Consider the following 20791-nt stretch of genomic DNA (forward strand, 5'->3'; position numbering starts at 1 on the left):
CATGTACCAAACCATAGAACGATTCCTAGATCTTGTGTTTCTTTTCCTGACAAATGATGATATAATGGCCCTGTCCCACTGTACGAGTTCATTCAAGTGCTCTCCCGAGTTTTAGAAAAACCAAACTCGTGGCAAGCACGTAGAATGAACGTAGCGGGTACGTCGGAGTTCGGGGACGTCTCTTAGCAGCTCGTAAGGCTAACGGCAGATACTCGGGAAGACTCGCTAACGGCAGGTATGCTCGGGAAGACTCATGAAGATTTTTCAACATGTTTGGTACATGTTGAAAAACGTCCACGAGAGCCCTGAGTACTTACGAGCGACAATTACCGTAAATCTCCGAGTTCGATTCAGGGCAAACTCGGGGAGAACTCTTGAATGAACTCATACAGTGGGACAGGGCTTTAACTGTTTCTTTCAATCGCTTTAAACTGCTTTTGTTGCATTTGTTGGCAACGCAGACAAGTCTTATACATTTCCAAAAGACTAAATTCCAGAGAATGTATAGCAATCCATAAGGTTACAACAGAATTATAGAGGAAGAAGAATTGAACTCCTGTAAAGTTAACCAGTTAGTGGTGGGGAAAGGTGAGGTTTACGTGATGCTGTCATGATGAATCCTTGTGATCCTGAGCCGATTGAATATTCAACTGCTTACATGACCTTCCTGAAAGTGTTTGATATGTGACATTCCAATAATTTGGTTGTGTGGACTTTAACCTCAGAGTGATTTACTCATTTAGTAATTTAAATTTATACAATTTGATAGTTGTTGAGAACTTCATCCCAGTGAGATGCTGCAGAGCTGAATTGCACTGGGAAGATTCATACTGTTTCTCATGATTGGAATTTCTTTGTGAACTGCTCTAACTGCAAGTGGTGTCTTTTCGTAGAAGAATTGTCATTGGTCATTGCATCTCTGGCCTGAAGACTGATTTTTTTTTTTTTTTTTAATAATTATTTTACTGCATTCCAGAAAGAGATTGTATATTTAGACCTATCTGAACATCACGTCATGAATGGCAATGTCTTAAAACTGCATTTTCACACTGGGCCACTAATTTACAGCAGACACATTTTCAGCAGTTTAATGACTAGAATAATGCTGAACGATAAACTGGGAATCAATACGGCAAACATTGATAAATCTGGTTACAAAATTACCAGGTCTTTCAAGGATATATCCTTGAAATCCCCCGTTGTACTTAAAGGGCTTTTGACAGCATATGGGCATTTCTACAGTGAAGAATGAATTGACATGCACTGTTTCTGTAATACTTGATATCTGTAGGCATGTTTATATAGTCATTCATTGAATGTGCATGTCTGCTATAGGTTTAAATGTTGTTGTTATCGTTTAATCTTGCTCTTACTGTAATAAATGATTTGCATAAATAGATATCCACACATCTGGATCTCAAATGTGCATGGAAATACAATTGTATTTTCAATCATATTTATAGTTTTCCACTAGGTGGCAGCTGCTTTCCATTTTTATCGAGTGATGTTCTCTTCATTTGATCTCACATTTATACTTCTTTAAATTTTACTCCATCTAGTTTCTCCCTTTCTCTTCCTTGATTTGTACAACTGCATTGTTCAGTGGATACAAGTTGTCTTCCTATATGTATTTTCCACATGCTGGATATAGTAATTGAATAATCATAAGGACTATTCAAGCTGTATCTGTTATTATCTCTCCACTCGAGGCTTCCTGCAGCGATAAATGGATCCATTAAGTACTAGGTATTGCTTGATTATACCCTAAATCTTCAAGGTCAGTTCATTGTCACATGTACCAGTTAAGGTACAGTGAAATTTGAGTTGCCATACAGCCATCCAAAGTGAAAAGCAACAACCACATAAAAGTTGACATAAACATCCACGACAGTGGATTCCACATTCCTCACATGTGATGGAAAGCAATAAAGTTCAATCTTCTTCCTCTTTGTTCTCCTGCGGTCGGGCCAGTCAAACCATCTACAGTCAGGGAGATCAAAGTCCCCGCATCCGACGATCGAATCTCCCGCGTCGGGGCGGTTGAAACTCTCTCCGCGGCATGGATCTCCCGAATCGGCCTCTTCTTACCAGATACCGTGGGCTTCACGAAGTTAACGTCCACAGGCCCCGCAGTTGGAGCTTCGATCCCCGGCAAAGGGATCGTAAGCTCCACGACGTTAAGTTCCCACAAACTCCTACGGCTTGGAGTGCCGGGTTGGTCTCCAGGGAAGGCCGCCAACTGCACGATGTGGAGACAGAGATATGATAAGGAAAAAAATTGCATCTCCGTCAAGGTAATAGATTTTTAAAAACGTTTCCCCAAACCCCACCCCCCGCATAAAATAAACCAAGGAACACTAAAGAATACTTTTAATACATACTAAAAATAACAAAAAGAAGAAAGGACAGGCAGACTGTTGGTGAGGCAGCCACTGCTGGTGCTGTCACCCTGTGTGGGAACTGCAGGCGTCCATTGATGGGCCAGGTGATTAATGGGGATAGTCAGTGGGTAGCTTCTGAAGTTGTATGCTTCTTCCACTGCTAATCCAGGGCTGTGTGTGCTGCAAATACATGGATTCAATTCTCAGCAATATCCTGAATGCTACTTCTCGTTTTTGAGTCATGGGCTTGAGATTCCCAGGAGTCTGTCGAGATGTTTCAATTCTTCAGACATATCCCCGATTCTTTATATCATCCACCTAGTAATCTCTTCTCAGGACAGAGCTGCCAGTGTGAAACTGATCACAAAACGAGGGCAGAATTTCTAGTTGCTGTAAGGGTGTATTGTGAGAAATGAAGTCAATCAAATCATCTGCACAAAGATGAAGAGGCTTTAAGTCGGTAAGTAGTTCGCACATGATCAGAATGTTGAAAATATCGATAAATCATGTCCACAACTGAGCCAATCCCACTGCTTGGTGGTTTCCTCAGGGAAATGATCTTTTCAGGGAAATGTTGGAGGGTCTAGATTTAAAATGAGATGGGGGGGGGGTTAAAGGAGATGTGTAAAGCAGGTTTTTCTTGTACACAGTGGTAAATACCTGGATGAATTGTTGGTTTTAGTTTGTACATGCCTCTCTATATTGTGTGATTCTGTTACATTTGTGCAAGTGTTTCAAAACATTTCTCTCCATGTTCTTTCTGGATGTTCGTGCATCCTATTTACACACAAATGTACAGCTACTTAATGGTAGCCAGGCTGACTTCTTGACATTGCGTTAGTACTCTGTCCGTGTCGACCAAGTTTCACAAAGTAATCATTTTGACGTGGCAGATTCTGAAAATGTGACTCTATCAAATCCTCAGAGAACTAATTGCTGACTGTCGAGGCCCAGGACAGGAAGGTCCGGATGGGAAGGGGAGTTAAAATGTTTGGCAACCGGGTGATCGCATAGGCCAAGGTGGTCTAAGCCTAAATGTTCAGCGAAGCAATCGGCAAGTCTACGCTTGGTCTCACTGATATATAGGAGCCCACACCGAGAATACAGTGACCTCTTCCACACCTGAAAGTCACCTATACTTTTTCTCCAGAGATGCTGCTTGGCCTGCTGAGTTTCTTCAGCATTTTATGTCCATCTGCCCTCTGTCTCTTATTGTTCCTAGTCAAGCACCAGGTCTGCACATAAACCCTTCCCAGAGTATTCACTGTGCCTGGGATAAATTAAAGCAACAGTCATTGTCTCGGTTTGAATCACCGTCTTTAACCTAGCCCAACCACAAAATTAGGGTTTTTATTCATTTGTTGTCATGCTACCAATATTGCAATTAGTTATCGACACGTTACCATTCATATCGCTCTGGGATTTTAACATAAATTGTTTACCCCTTAATTAGTAGCTAATCTAGCATGAATATATTTTATGGAGATTTCAACAAATCTCTGTTAAACCTGGAGTGTTTCCATATACATTTCTGTACTTGGGAAACTTTTCAGTGAATGTCAACTATTTTCAGCCATCCCTTGTATGTAAAAATGCAATGTGCTCAGTGCAATGACTGTAGGTATTACTCTAGTTCCATTGCATTGTGTTGCTAAAAGTCCTCTGAAAATTAACGGTGTTTCAGCTGTATAGAGGAGAATAAAATATAACTTTAAACTTATCCTAGCTATTAAATAAAAAGCTATGAATTTACATAAACGTGGCACTTTCACATTACTTTTTTAAGGCTTTACGAAACAATGTATAATAAGAGGACGGATACAGAAAGTGTTTTAGTTTCATTATGTTTGCTGCATGGAGCTGCAGTGGTAGGTTGAATTTCTGTTGGTGTTCTAGTGAGAAGAGAAACCTTGTAAGGTCACCAGTAAAATTGACCTTAAAGTTGCAAGCAATAATTTTAGTAAATTAAGTTTATTAGAGAAATCTTGACTAACTTATAGTATTTGATTCTTCATGTGTTTGCACTATGTTCAGTAACAACTAATTTATCTTTTGTCCACTTAAGTCTACATTGATACTTTATTAGAAAATGTCCAATATGAGAAAGTTGAAAACAAGGGTAATTAAATATTTTTGTTTTCTTCTCAATCTTAATCTCATCAGGAGTGGGAACAATTTGAGTTGAAGCCTTCAGATATCACTAAAAAACAGAAGCCTATGACACCGTCAACAGGAAAGAAGGCCAAGAAAGAAAGCAAGAAAAAGAGATAAATGACTGGACGTCTACCAGAAGAAGAATAGCAGCAATGTTTCTGTGGTGGTTCTCGTTTTGTAATCATTGTTCCCGAAAATGTTTTTTTATTATTCACTGCTATTTATACGTTTGATTTATACAGCTGTTTTTCACGTGTTTGAAGTCAAATTGTAATCACCATATGCTATCTATCTTAATGCCGCAATATTTCAAAATGATCCTAACTTGTAACCAACTTTGTTATGTTAGTCACTTTAACAGTTATACATGAACCATTGAATGCTGATACATATACTTCTATGATGTAGTTGACTGTGGTCTCAGGGGAACAGTTTATGTCCAACATTGCCCCATTCTTGCATGCCACAGAGGAACTACTCTTTGTTTTAAATGATCCCTGAATTGTAACTCTGCTTAAATTTTAACAATGGGCAATTATAGTGAGCAGGGATAAATCATCCATCAAGTCATTGGGCGATGACATATTTGATAAGACTTAACATTTTTATTCAAGTGCTACTAAAGCTTCAGGACGTAAAAATCCACCAGAGCTCTCTTGGTTTTCTGCACGTTTAGTAGACTTAAGTAAACATGTGACTTATTTCTAGAGAAGAACAGAGGATAGAAACTTTTATCCGGATGCTCTGCTTGGTTGAATGGAACTTGCACATTGGCAATGAAGGTCATACGTGATAAGAGCAGAATTTGGCCAGTTGGCTCATCAAGTCTACCCCGCCATTCAATCATGGCTGATCTATATCTCCTTCCTAATGCCACTGTCCCACTTAGGAAACCTGAACGGAAAACTCTGGTGACTTTGCGCCCCACCCAAGGTTTCCGTGTGGTTTCCGGAGGTTTTTGTCAGTCTCCCTACCTGCTTCCACTACCTGCAACCTCCGGGAACCGCACGGAAACCTTGGGTGGGGCGCAAAGTCTCCAGAGGTTTCCGTTCAGTTTTCCTAAGTGGGACAGGGGCATTACTCCATTCTCCTGCTTTTTCCCCATAACCCCTGACACCCATACTAGTCAAGAATCTATCTATTTCTGCCTTAAAAATATCAATTGACAGTCTCCATGGACTTCTGTGGTAAAGAATTCCACAGATTCACCACCCTCTGACTAAAGAAATTCCTCCTCATCTCTTTCCTAAAGATCCTTTTCTAAAAATCTCTTTCCTTAATTCTGAGGCTATGACCTCTGATCCTAAACTCTCCCACTCAAGGAAACATCCTCCCCACATATGTTAGCAAACAAATTAATTTCAAAATGTGCATAGAAAAGCCCAATGACATTACATGTTTGGAACGTGAAGTAGCATGTTGGCCGTGTGCTTTCTGTTTTGGTCTATATATAAAACAATAAACAATTTTGACATTTATTTCTTACCCCTTAAAATTCCTCCTATCCATGGCTTTCATGGTTGTTGGTTGTTTTGTCTTTTGTTCCATTTAATTTTTGTTGACATTTAATTTTGCATTTCCCATATATGTTGCAGCAAATGTGAAATATACAATTAGTACAAACACATGATGGAACTTTTCAGATGCTGTACATCAAAAAGTGATTGGAAAGCTTTCCTCTGCTCTTCTGAAACAAATATTAAAATGGAGAATTTCTCATCATTAATTTTTATTCCCTTCTTAGGTTGGAATTAATTTACTATTTTGCTAAAATGGTATTTTCATTGTATTGAGACTTATTTTTACTTTTGTTTAATATTGTTGCCACTTAGTTGGTTTGCTTTTGCATTTTACACATTATGAAACGTAGGATTTCTTATTACGGCAGTTACTTTTATTAAGTATTTTGGGATATTTTCTTTATATTAAGAACAAAAACTTTTTATATGTATCAGAATATAGACCTAGACATAGAATGTTTGTGCTGAGCATGATGCCAAGTTCAATGGATCTCATCGGCCTGCACATGACCCATACCCCTCTATTCCCTGCACTTCGATGTGCCTATCTAAAACCTAATTCATATCTGCCTCCCCCCACCTCCACCCAGCGCAATGCGTTCCAGGCATCCACCACTCTGCGTTTAAAAAACAAAAAGTCACACATATCACCATTAAACTTTCCCCCTCTCTCTTAATTAAGCCCTCTAGTATTGCACATTGCCACCTTTGGGAAATAGGTGTCTACTGTCTACTCTATCTATGCCCCTAATAATTTACCACTAACAAGTCTCTCCTCGACCTCTGAAGCTCCAGAGAAAATAATCCAAGTCTATCCAACCTCTCCCAGTAGCTGTAGCTCTCTAATCCAGGGAAATCTCCTCTACACCCTACTCAAAGCCTCCATATATTTCCTGTAATGGGGCAACCAGAACTGCACGTGCTACTCCAAATGCAGCTTAACCAAAGTCCAATAGAGTTGCATTATGACTTCCTGATTGTTGTACTCAGTGCCCCTTGCAATGAAGGCAAGCATACCATATGCCGCCTTTACCACTCTATCTACTTGAGTTGGCAACTTCAGTGAGCTATGAAATTGGACTCCAAGATCCCTCTGCATATCAATGCTGTTCAGGGTCTTGCCATTAACTGTATAATTTCCCCTTACATTCAACCTCTTGAAGTGCAACACCTCATACTTTCTTGGGTTAAACTCCATCTGCCATTACTCAGCCCATTACTGCAGCTGATAAATGTCCTACTTTATTTTCTGACACCCTTCCTCACTGTCTGCAACTCTTCCAATTTTGGTGTAATCTGCAAATTTACCAACCCAACTGCATTTATGTCTGGGATATGATCCCAGCACTGATCCCTGTTGACCTGCACTGGTACAGACCTTCTGCCAGAATATCTACCTTCCACTACAATCCTCTGTCTTCTATGAATAAGCCAATACAAATAGTACAAAGAATAGCACAATGCTACTGGAGAACTGAAATGTACTTTATAACAATTATAACATAACAACAATGCTTGAATATCGCAATGGATTAAAAAAATGATTTAACATTAGCTAGAATATTTGGATTTGGTGCTTAAAGTTACCATTGTATACAATTATACAGTCTCAAATTGGCCACTGTTGGGCATAACGTATTATCTGGGAAAACTGCGAACCGTGAGCCACCTGGAGGCAAGAAGTTTCATGCATAAATGATTAAACAGAATGGATGAAATCAGGAAAACCGATTGGCCTTACCTAAAATTTAAACCAAATTTTAAATAATTTTGCTACATTTCATTAACGTAGTGCATATTGAAGCAAGTGTTATAGGATTTCAACCACTCTCACCTCAGAGTACTTGGTGGCTAAATCCTAATCTGACACTCAAAACATGCTTCCATTATTGCATTGATGAACACTCTGATTGTTTCATATTTATGTTTTATATAAAAGTAGTCATAAATTTCTTCCATATATTTCTGAAATTATTTGCATTTATGCTGCAGAATAGATCTTTAATTTTCAAACTTTATTTTATTAAACTTGGTTTTCTCCTTTCAGGTTATTGCTTGTAGAGAAATTGAAAATAATTGATAGAAGCATTGTAAGTAAATTGAGTCATAAATCTGTGTGAAATATATGTTGCATTGTCTAAATGACAGCAGGATCTCCAGAGATGACTAAAAGAATTTAATCTGGGGCTTTTTAGGCGACTTCATTTATTGAAAGTAATCAAGTTAACCAAAGCTAAATTTTAAAACATCTTTTGGAATTTTTAATTTGTTTTCCTTTCAATCAGAAAAAGATGACTGAAGGTTTTGATGAAATTAAATATCATCAAACAATGAATAAAGAAAATAATGAATTTTCACCTGATCTCAGCTTCCTTTTTGCAGCAGAGGACACTTCTTCATGAATATTAAGTTAATAACATTTATCTTTATGGTTTGTTTCAACAACAACTTTCACCTGCATTTCATAGATTTAGCAAGTCCCCTTGTGTGTTTTCTCCCTCACACTTTTAATCAGATGGCTCTGTAAACAATTGGGATCACCTGAGAAATTCCATTTGTTCTTTCTGCCCTATCTTCTCTATAACATAAAAACATACTGAAAAATTAACACTGTTTCTCTTGCCAAAGATGTTAACTGACGGGCTGAACATTTCCAGCATTTTCTTTTAATGACATCAGATTTCCTACCGCCATTTTTTGTTTTTAAAGTAGATCAAACAGTTTATTTGTGTACAGGATGTAGAGATGCTGCCTCAGTGCCAGAGACTCGGGTTCCATTTTAACCTCAGGTGTTACCTGTATGGAATTTACATATTCTCCCTGTGACCGTGTGGGTTTTCTCTAGGTGCTCTGATTTCCTCCCACATTCCAAAGTCGTGTAGGTTTGTAGGTTAATCGGCTTCTGTGAATTGCCACTAGTGTGTAGGACATAGATGGAAAGGTCGCTGTTGACTCAGTGGGCTGAAGGGCCACTTTCTACATTGTCTCTCCAAGGTGGTTGATGGCCTGCATAGGTGAAAGACCTGCTTTTTCCAATGCTGCCTGTCTCTATTACTCCATGACTCTACTTAATACAATTAAGCTCTGAGTGATTATATTGGTCTGAACTATTACACAATTTCTCATTTGAGAAGGCCCAAAACATCAGGAAAATTCATTTGGTAAGGAGCTGGAAACTCTTGCATTTGGCCATTTTTTAAATAATTTTACATCTGATAAGTACCTTGACCATTCATAGAAGAAAATCATTCCTTATCATCATGCAAGTGGCATTCTTTTTTTATCACTGAGGTTTATCATTCAATTGAATTTTCTCTTGTGGCTATCTGTGATGAATGATCAGCTGTGACTAAATCGGTTTATTAAGAGTGGCAAGATAATCACTCTGAAGCAGCAGAGAGCAAACTGCATGAAACGGTAGAGATCTGCTGTGATAATTTGGAAAGATCCTCCATTAAGGAGGTTGAAAGGTCAAGAAGTCTAGGTTCAAGAGGAATAGCAAATCGCCATGATGTACTATATCCACTGAATCCCTTCCATGACATTCATAATATGGAGCAATGAGCTGCAATTTCTGCCAGTATGTGCGGTAAATGAACGAGGTATGACAGGTGATCATTTGCTCTGCATTTAATGCCGGTAATATGTTAGGCTTGCTAATGTATGTAGTTGGTCCAATCACACATGATTTCATCTGGAAGTAATCATGTACACTACTATCTGGGTAGTAGGTGATTCAATTTCTAGACTGATATTAGGTGCTAATTTAGTAGGTGATAATGATAAGTAGTGAGGTATCTTAGCAACGCAGCTAACAACTGCCTCCAAGTCAGAGAACAAAAGTTTAATCCTGTTCAGTGCTCCGATGCTGTCTATGTGAAATTTGCCAGTTCTCCCTGTGACCATGTGGGTTTCCCCATGTGTTCTGGATTCATCCCACATCCCGAATACATGCAGGCTATAATGCCGCCAGTGAGTGGTAGAATCTGGGAGAAGATGATGAGAATATGACCAGAATAAAAAATAGGATTAGTGTAAATAGGTGTCTGATGACCTGCACAGATGTAGTGGGCCGAAAGGCCTGATTTTCCAATGTTCTATTACTCCATGTTCTATTACTCCATGCCATATCTTGCTTTTCCACCATTCATTGAGGAAAAACCTTTTATCCATTGTGTAAATGGCAATATATTTTGGTAACTGCAAGCTTTATCATTCAATTATCTGTGGTGAATGGTCAGCTGTGACAAAATAGGTGTAATCGGTACTTTCAATTTTTTACTTGATCATTTGTGAGATTTGTAAAGGTGTATTGGTTGTACATCATGTTGAACCAAAAATTATGATGTGTTTCATTGTGCCTGGACTGCTCATCAATAGTGTTAACTGCTTATAATCTTAACCTTCCTCCTACCTCTTACTGGTTTTTGTTGGACAATTAAGTTCTACTGAATTACTGACATATTAACTAACATATTACTGATTTTATTTTTGTCTTTCTTTTTAAATAACAATAGACAATAGGTGCAGGAGTAGGCCATTTGGCCCTTCGAGCCAGCACCGCCATTTAATGTGATCATGGCTGATCATCCCCAATCAGTACCCCGTTCCTGCCTTCTCCCCATATCCCCTGACTCCATTATTTTTAAGAGCCCTATCTAGCTCTTGAAAGCATCCAGAGAAGCTTCCACCGCCCTCTGAGGCAGAGAATTCCACACTCACCACTCTCTGTGAGAAAAAGTGTTTCCTCGTCTCCGTTCTAAATGGCTTATTCCTTATTCTTAAACTGTGGCCTCTGGTTCTGGACTCCCCCAATATCGGGAACATGTTTCCTGCCTCTAGCAAATAACCATCAAGATGATTTTCTGCAAATAAAAATGGTGACGTCCTGAACCGTTTCAATAAAGTTTACATATTAATTTGTTTTGCAGAAGTGATTTAAATTAAAAAAAAATTATCTAACTGTTGGTACCTACTTGTAGGCACATGTTCTTTTCTTTCCACAACAGATGTTTGGTCCTCTTGCTTTGAACTCCAATTCACTTGTGTCAGTTCAGCTTAAGGTATCTAAATTTCTGCTGACAGGGAACTATAACTATAAATGATTCACAGCAATATTAAGACCTTGTAGCTCAGTTACAGTTTAATTGAAGTAACTATCATTGTTCCCAAGGGTTCTATGAAACAATTAGTCTATAGAGTCTTTTTTTTGTAAACTCTTTTACTGCAACATCAAAATTAGTCTGCTATTGTTAAAGGTTAATCCAAGCATCACATCCCACAAAATGGACATTTATTGTTAGGATAATTGGAATCCCCAGCCTGTTTGATACCAGCCACTTCTGAAATATTCTAATTGTTGGATTCAGATATCTAAATAACTAATTCCGCTCATGATTTAATAAGATGGTGTTTAATTTGTAAAAAAGCACTTTGCCTTCACAACCTTTTGTGCGGAGTGGCTTTCATTTCCTGTCTTGTCGGCATCCATACACAGATGCACAGTTGTAGTTCACAGAATTGCTGCTATATTTTTGTCTCTATTTTACTCTTAAATCATGGCAGACGTTTTGAATTTATAATACCTTAATATATATGGATGGGAAGGGAACGGAGGGTTATGGTCTGAGCGCAGGTATATGGGACTAGGGGAGATTATTCGGCACGGACTAGAAGGGTCGAGATGGCCTGTTTCCGTGCTGTAAATGTTATATGGTTATTTTGTTATATGGTTATACCACTGTGTGTTATTGAAAATATTTCCACCTTTTGTACTAAAAGTTATGGAAAGAATACTTTAGGTCCAATCTGTTCATAAATGCATCCTTTCAATGGCATGGAAGCTAAAGGAGGTATTTTGTCCACTGCGGGATGGAGGAGACGTGGATAGAAGTTAAGATGGTTATGGAATACTTGGAACACATGCTTCAGTGCAATGCTTCACTGCTTGAAAACCCAATTTCCAGATGGAGCATTGACTGCATATGGATCTAGAAACATTCTCTTGATATAATGGAAGAACAGGGCTATTTCCTAATATCTTATCCAACATATTCTCTCACGAACAATACTAAAAGGTGATTTGGTCATTTATCTCGAGAGTTGTCTGTGGAATAGTGTTATGAGCAATCAGATTGCACTCCTCTGCAGCTGAAATTCAATGAACTGTTAAGTGTTTTGTTATGTCCTAGAGTCATGATATACCTTGTATACAATAAACTATTCACAAATCCTGATCTTCCACCATAAGAAGACACAAAGTGCTGGAGTAAATCAGCAAGTCGGGTAGCATCACTGGAAAACATGGATCCTTCTTCAGCTCCCGTCCCGAATCGTCACCTATCCATGTTCTCCAGAGATGCTGCCTGACCCTGAGTTACTCCAGTACTTTACGACTTTTTTCAAAGGCAAGCTTTACTCGTTTTTGTTTGTAAACAAGCTTTTACTCTATTCTTTCAGTATCTGGTTCAGCTTTTCAATCCGATTCGCAGTACGCTGATTCCCCTACTGTGAATTTACCTGGTTCACTGGTGTGAAATAGAAGTATGTTGTGGAATTAATAGAAGTAACATTCAACAGTCTGGAAAATCTGTGCCAAAGTACTGACTATGCCAGATTATCAACATTTTATGGTAACCAGTCACTTGGTTTCACCCTTTCACTGTTGAGAGCAAATTTATCAAGAGTCATGGATGATGGTAAAAGTGAGTCAAGATATACTCAAAGTAATGGGGAATTAAGACTAAGCTCTAATAGTATTCTGTAATCCTGTAATAAAATTGTTGGTTTGTTTAGTTTAGTTAAGAGATACAGTGGGAAAACAGACCCTTCGGTCAACTGAGTCAGCGCCAACCAGCGATCCCCACATTAACATATCCTGCACACACTGGGGACAATTTACAATTTTACCAAGCCAATTGACTTACAGACCTGTATGTCTTTGGAATAGGAATGTGAGAGGATGCCAGAGCTCCCGGGGACAGCTCACTCGGGCGGGAGAAGTCTCCGTGCAGCAGCAGCGAGCACGCACAGCGGAACACGATCTCCCAGCTCCACCCGAGGTTAGGGATGGGAGAATGTACAAACATGAACAGAGAAGAACCCATAGTCCGGATTGAAGGAGCCCCGGGTCTCTGGCGCTGCAAGGCAGCAACTCTACCACTAGCGGCAACGCTCCTCCACCGCTCCATGCTCGGCCTCCGCGACGGTGTGAGTGGCACCTTGCTTTTTGGAGGCCGCTCCTCGTTTCTACTGAGGCCAAAAAGGTCGGGTCTACAATGCAGGGAGAGATTCAAACGACCCCCCCCCCCCCACACAACAGCCCCAACATAAAATAAAAAACATAAAAACAGAGACTAAAAACGCGGACAGGCTGCAGAGGCCGCTGTGGCCAGAGCCGCGCCGCCTACCGCCTAGAGGATGCCAGAGCTCCCGGGGACAGCCCACGTAGGTTACGGGGAGAATGTACAATCTCCGAACAGAGAAGAACCCATAGTCCGGATTGAACCCAGGTCTCTGGCGCTGTAAGGCAGCAACTCTACCACTACACCACCATGCTGCCTTTGTTGGTTGCTTTTGCCTGTTTCTACTGGGCCAACAATGGGAACAACAGGATAGAAACATAGAGACTAGGTGCAGGAGTAGGCCATTCGGCCCTTCGAGCCTGCACCTGCCATTCAATATGGTCATGGCTAATCATCTAACTCAGTATCCTGTACCTGCCTTCTTTCCATACCCCGTGATCCCTTTAGCCACAAGGGGCACATCTAACTCCCTCTTAAATATAGCCAATGAACTGGCCTCAACTACATTCTGTGGCAGCGAATTCCAGAGATTCACCACTCTCTGTGTAGGTATGTTACAAAACCTACCTGAATCGTCATTGAGAATCTGCCCCAGACCGTGTGTGCGATTTTGGCGCTGTTTAGAGGGGGCGGGTTTAAAACGCGATTTTTACTAGGCTGTTGCAATCGAAAATGTTCAGCCTAGTAAATCATTAACGGAAAATCGCTGAAAGACCCCGTCGCAAAAGGTATTATTAGTTTTTATGGCCTTGTATAATAGTTATAGTAGTTTAAAAATCACTCTCTCAACCCGCAACCTCTCGCAGCCCCAGGGTTTTATAAAGCAAACAATTAAAGGTATGTACCTTATTTTTACATTAAAAGGGGCTTCTTAAGAACCCTGTATATAAAGTTTTCTATAGCAAGTAGCTCATTTTGGGCTCTTTATATCCCGCAGTATTTTTCTGGGCATTTGAGGGCACAAATCCAGCGCAATGTGAACGTTCTAAACCAGCGCGTTCACAGGATCCCACTAGAAAGCCGATTTAAAATGGACTTTAATTTACAGCAATTGAACACTAAATTCCTTCCATTTGGCCTATAATTTGATGTAAATGAGATTTAAAAATCATGTTTTATTGTGAATTATTTGTGAATATTATTTGGACACTTAGGCTATTTAAAAATGTTAATCATTTATTAAGAAATGGATAGATGTTTAGATCTAGTAATTGAAGTTTGAAATTAGCTACAATTGGGTAACTAACTAATTATATGCTTTAATTTCAGGTCATCCAAGTAAGATTATTTTATATTTGTTTCAGAATGGTTCAATCTATGATAACTGAAAATTTCATTCAGTTCTCTTAATTTTTAAGAAGGTTATGGGCTTTTGACTGTCCATGATCACAGCTTTTTTGTTATGTCCATAGAAAATCGATAGGGAACAAGATGCTAATTTCCGAGTATGAAAATGGCCATAACTTTTTTATTACTTGAGATATGAAAGTGAATTAGGTGTCAAATTAAACTTATTTTTATGCTTTATCTGATGAGATAAATTGCAGACTTGATTTTTTAAATCTCAAAATTTTGTAACATTGCTACTCTGTGTGAAAAATGTTTTTCTCATCTCGGTCCTACAAGATTTCCCCTTTATCATTAAACTGTGACCCCTTGTTCTGGACTTCCCCAACATCGGGAACAATCTTCCTGCATCTAGCCTGTCCAACCCCTTAAGAATTTTGTACGTTTCTATAAGATCCCCTCTCAATCTTCTAAATTCTAACGAGTACAAGCCGAGTCTATCCAGTCTTTCTTCATATGAAAGTCTGGACATCCCAGGAATCAGTCTGGTGAACCTTCTCTGTACTCCCTCTATGGCAAGAACGTCCTTCCTCAGATTAGGAGATCAAAACTGTACGCAATACTCCAGGTATGGTCTCACCAAGACACTGTACAACTATACTCAAATCGTTTTGCTATGAATGCTAACATACCATTTGCTTTCTTCACTGCCTGCTGCACCTGCATGCCTACTTTCAATGACTGATGTACCATGACACCCAGGTCTCGTTGCATTTCCCCTTTTCCTAATCGGCCACCATTCAGATAATAGTCTACTTTCCTGTTTTTGCCACCACATTTATCCACATTATACTGCATCTGCCATGCATTTGCCCACTCACCCAGCCTATCCAAGTCATCTTGCAGCCTCCTAGCATCCTCACAGCTAACACTGCCCCCCAGCTTCGTGTCATCCGCAAACTTGGAGATGTTGCATTCAATTCCCTCGTCCAAATCATTAATATATATTGTAAATAGCTGGGGTCCCAGCACTGAGCCTTGCGGTACCCCACTAGTCACTGCCTGCCATTCTGAAAAGGACCGTTTACTCCTACTCTTTGCTTCCTGTCTGCCAGCCAGTTCTCTATCCACATCAATACTGAACCCCCAATACCGTGTGCTTTAAGTTTGCATACTAATCTCTTATGTGGGACCTTGTCGAAAGCCTTCTGAAAGTCTAGATACACCACATCCACTGGTTCTCCCTTATCCACTCTATTAGTTACATCCTCAAAAAATTCTATAAGATTTGTCAGACATGATTTACCTTTCATAAATCCATGCTGACTTTGTCCAATGATTTCACCACTTTCCAAATGTGCTGCTATCCCATCTTTGGGATATTTGGTAGTTTCACACATTACCTGATTATCTTTCTAATGCAGTAAGGAAAAGTGTGTGTGCAAGTGTGAAACATTCAGGTGACCCAATGTCCTGTTGCCTGTTTGATGGGTTTAGTTAAAATTAACCCCTGGAATGAATATGCAGGAGACATGAAGACATAACAATCAAAAATATTCCTGTCAGTAGTCACTCCCTAAAGAAGGGTAAACGTGTTTGCTGAGAGCCATTCTACATCTCAATCACAGTTAAACAATCATCGAGCTGTTTCAGCCTTCTATGTATTAATACATTAAAAGGGATGGTCATCATTGTAGACCCACACTCCAAACAAAATAAAATAGTGAAGGTCACGAGTGATTTGGCATTCTCCTGTGAAACAAGCTCTGGGATTGTAAAACTATGAATAGTTTTTTATTAAATACTTTGCAGCAAAGAACAAACATGACAGTTACTTGAGTGTTTTTTAATTGAAGGTCAGAATTGCAAAGCTTTCCTTGATTGTGTTTATATTGGGAATATTGACGTAGTTGCAGCAGTTGCTTCTTGTGGATTTGATACCGTAGCAGATTATCACTGCAGTCATTCAAAAATAACAGAGCAAGCAACAATGATCCCTACAGACTTTATATAAGAATAACCATTTGATAGGTTTGCCTGATTGTGGTTCATTTTTGAAGTATTCGCTTCACAGAGAATACCTTAGTTCGAACTGTGTCAATAATCTTTATGAAACATTGCCATGCTGTATTTTGAAGAAATGAAAGGAAACAAATAAAAGTTAATAAAGATGTTAATCATCCCTGACTCGTTCAGATGCATTGCATCTGGGACTGCTACAAGGCGGATTGGACAGCAATTGCTGGCCTGATTGGTGAGGCTCTTATGTCATTAATAAATGATGAAAGGAGCCAAATAGACCCTTCCTAAAACGAGAAGACATTCTGGCTTCTGTGTCAGATGAGTTATTTCTTCATTCCATTTAATGTCAGAGCTAAATACAAAGAGCCAGCTCACTGGAAACAGAATTAGCTTCAGTCGGTAGCAGAGGGTGGTGGGGGAAGTTTGTTTTAAGGATAGGAGAATGTTGACGAATAGTTTGCCTTGGGGATCACTGATGGACCCGTTGCTTCTTGTCGTCTTTATCAATTATTTGATTGAGAACGTACAAGGCACGATTCATAAGTTTACAGATGACTCTAAAATAAGTGGAATCGTAGACGGTGAAAATGGTTGTCAAGAATTACAGTAGGGTCGTGATCATCTGGGCAAGTGGGCCAATAGCTATTTGTGTTTAACTCAGATAGGTGTGAGATGGTGGATTTTGGGAGATCAAACTAGGGCAAGACCTTCCCAGTGAACAATAGGGCCATTGGGATTGTATAAAGCAAAGAATATAGGAGTACAAGTACATAGTTCCCTGAAAGTGGCGTCACGGGTAGATAGGGTCCTGCGTTAGACTTTTGGCATGCGGGCCTTCATCGATCAAGAAATTGAGTATAAAAGTTTGAAGATTATGTTGCAGGTACACAAGACACTGGCGAAGCTGCACTTTGAATATATGTTCAATTTTGGTCACCCTGCTATCCAAATGATAAACTGGAAAGGTGAGATGGAAAAGATTTAATATGATTCTGAGTGAGAACTTTTTCACGCAGTGGGTTTAGTTTAGAGAAACAGTGTGGAAGCAGGCCCTTTGGCCTACCAAGTCAGCACCGACTAGTGTTGCCCGCACACCAACACTATCCTATACACACTAGGGACAATTTACAATTTTACCGAAACCAATTAACCTACTTACCTGTACATCTTTGGAGTGGGAGGAAACCAAAGCACCCAGAGAAAACCCACGCCTGGCACAGGGAGAATGTACAAACTCCACACAGATAGCACGTGTGGTCAGGATCGAACCCGGATCTCTGGCGCTGAAAGGCAGCAACTCTACCGCTGTGCCACCATGCCACCATATGTGATGGATATATGAGACGAGCTGCCAGAAGAAGTAGTTGAGGCAGGGAATACATATAGCATTTAAAAGACATTTGGACAACTACATGAATAGGAAATCTTTAATGGGTTAGAGGGCAGACACAGACAAATGGGATTAGCTTAGATGGAGCATCTTGGTTGGCAAGGACGAGTTTCATACAGTTTCTGTAATGTTTGAGTCCATGACTCCCCCTCCCTAGGCACCTTCCGTTGTAATGGTCAGAGAAGTCATGTTTAAGAAGGAACTGCAGATGCTGGAAAATCGAAGGTTGTCAAAAATGCTGGAGAAACTCAGCGGGTGAGGTAGCATCTATGGAGCGAAAGAAATAGACAACGTTTTGGGCCGAAACCCTTCTTCAGTCTAAAGAAGGGTTTCGACCTGAAACGTTGCATATTTCCTTCGCTCCATAGATGCTGCCTCACCCGCTGAGTTTCTCCAGCATTTTTGTCTACGTCAGGGAAGTAATGCCTGCCCCTACACCACCACCCTCGCCTCCGTCCATGGACCTAGATAGTCTTCCAAGTGAGACAGTGGTTCACCTGAACCTCCATCACCCATTGCATTCGGTGCTCTCGATGTGAGGCCCTCAACATTGCTGAGACCAAACACAGACTAAGTGACTGCTTTGTTGAACTCCTATGGTCTAAGGTGCAATAGTAATTTAAAATATAAATGGTACCAGGATCTGGTAACGGGGGGTATAAAATTAAAATTAAAAAAAAACACGGCTGGTATATCCTTTTTTGTGGAGTTTTGTGTTATAATAGAGCGATTGTTTTTCCTTTTTTTTCTTTTCTTTCTAGGGTCTATTTCCTTTCTTTACTTCCTTCTCTAACTTCTTCCCTAAGGGGCTTTCTTTTCCCAACACTTTCCTGCACCTTCACGATTCTTGCTCACTTTCCTTACTTCTTTTATTTCTACCTTTTTTTAAAGCTCGAAAAACAAAGTGGTACAACAAATGTAATAAGATATATGTGATGTGTATTACTGTAATTTACTGTACTTCTAATTAAAAAAATAAAATAAATACAAATAAAAAAAGAACTCCTATGGTCTGTACTCTGTAACCATTGGATCTCCCAGTTGCCAGTCACTTTAATTCCCTTCCCATTCCCACACTGTGGCCAAATACGCCCTAGAGGAACAGCATCTCATTTTCTGCCAAGGTAGTCTACAATGAACATTGCATTCTCCAATTCAAGGTAATCCACACACCTCTGTACCCTTTCCCTCTCCTACCATTTTTAACCCTCACCCCCCTCTCCCCCCAACCCCCATTACCCTGTTTCTATTTCTCACCTCCCCATACTCCTTCCACTGGATCCCCTCCCGCTCTTTAACTCACCACTCCCACTGTTGTTCCCAGCTGCCATCAGCTCTCATTCAATTCCATTCTTTCTTTCCCATCAGATTCCAATATCTGTAGCCTTTTGTTTTCAACTTATCACCACCCAGCATCTGTTGCCATCTCTGTTCTCTACTCATCCCCGATTATTATCTGCCAATCAACCCCAACTTCCCACGGTGGCGCAGCGGTGGGCAGCAGTAGAGCGCTTGCAGTGCCGCAGACCTGGGTTCGATCCCGACCACGGGTGCAGTCTGTACGGAGTTTATACTGTATGTTCTCTCCATGATCACGTGAGCTTTCTCAGAGACCTTCGGTTTTCCCCCACTTTCCAAAGCTGTAGGTTAATTGTCCCTCACGTGTGTAGAATAATGTTAAAATGTGGGTATTTGCTGGTTGCCGCGGATTCAGTGGGCCGAAGAGCTTGTTTTCGCAGTATCTCTAAACTAAACTAAATTCAGCTATATCCACGGTCACTTGCTAGCTCTTGCCCCATCCTTCACCGACCTCTTTATACTGGCTATTTGCCCTCTGTGCCTTCAGTCTAGACGAAGGCTCTTGACATGAAAATCAATTGCCCATTTCCCTTCACAACTGTTGCCTGACCCGCTGATTCCATCAACTGCTCTCCTTTCTTTGCATGGGATTTGTTGTTGAAAGGTTTAGTAGGGCATCTTTGTCGAATGAAACATCAATGATAAAATATTATATAATTATAAAATAATTATTATAAACTAAAATGATTAAATATAGTGAAAATTAACGTTGAAGTATTTTGGAATTGAATTTTGCAAATTATGATGTAAAATATATTCCTCTGTTTCAATATTGAATATGATATTGAAAATTACTTTCCTCTTGCCCTTGTCTTGTGACGGTGTTGGCCATTTATCAATATTAAGGTCTACCTTTGAGAATATGAGAAGGAAAATAGTTTAATGTTCAAATCAGAACTCAATAAGACCTTTGGAAAATAAGACAATGACAATTGTTAACGTCCATTCTAAGAGTATAAGCAGATACAATTAATGATGTCTGATTGAGCACAAGCAACCCTTGATATATATAGATAATGTATAACCTGACACCCTATTAATATAGCATATCTTAGTTATTCAATATTAATTGAAAGCTTTTCACAAAGGAATGCATTTAGTTTAATTTAATTTAGATTAGAGATACAGCGTTTTTCTGGTGGAAGCTCATTAAACTGATAATGAATCAGTTGACCTGAAATCCCTGAAATAATTTATCTAACAGAAATGAAAATGAGAAAAGACATTGTCATCAGTCACTCTGTCAATAATTACATATTCAATATGTTCAATCATTAACTTCATCTCATTATTTCCAGATTTTTTTTTCTCTTCTTGTGTTGTTTAATTTCTTTAGGATCTTGGGCATCTGATCTTAATTTAGGAATCCATAGA

General features: G+C 39.6%; 1 protein-coding gene and 1 long non-coding RNA gene across 3 annotated transcripts in view; one reads left to right on the forward strand and one right to left on the reverse strand.

Annotated features, from left to right (window-relative positions):
- manbal (mannosidase beta like) overlaps positions 1 to 5984 on the forward strand; it is a 30535-nt gene extending 24551 nt beyond the window's left edge. For both annotated transcript variants that reach the window (XM_055652356.1, XM_055652357.1), the window contains exon 3: positions 4545 to 5984. In XM_055652356.1, coding sequence (XP_055508331.1) covers positions 4545 to 4652 — 108 coding nt within the window. In that variant the 3' untranslated portion in view covers positions 4653 to 5984. The remainder of the gene's footprint in view (positions 1 to 4544) is intronic.
- Positions 5161 to 6602, reverse strand: LOC129707372 (uncharacterized). The gene is made up of 2 exons (XR_008725173.1): positions 5551 to 6602; positions 5161 to 5429 (listed from the first exon to the last, which is right to left on the reverse strand). It is a non-coding gene; the product is annotated as an uncharacterized LOC129707372 (long non-coding RNA).
- Between the last annotated feature and the right edge of the window lie 14189 nt (positions 6603 to 20791).

Source organism: Leucoraja erinacea, chromosome 21, assembly GCF_028641065.1.
Source record: "Leucoraja erinacea ecotype New England chromosome 21, Leri_hhj_1, whole genome shotgun sequence".
Taxonomy (NCBI): domain Eukaryota; kingdom Metazoa; phylum Chordata; class Chondrichthyes; order Rajiformes; family Rajidae; genus Leucoraja; species Leucoraja erinaceus.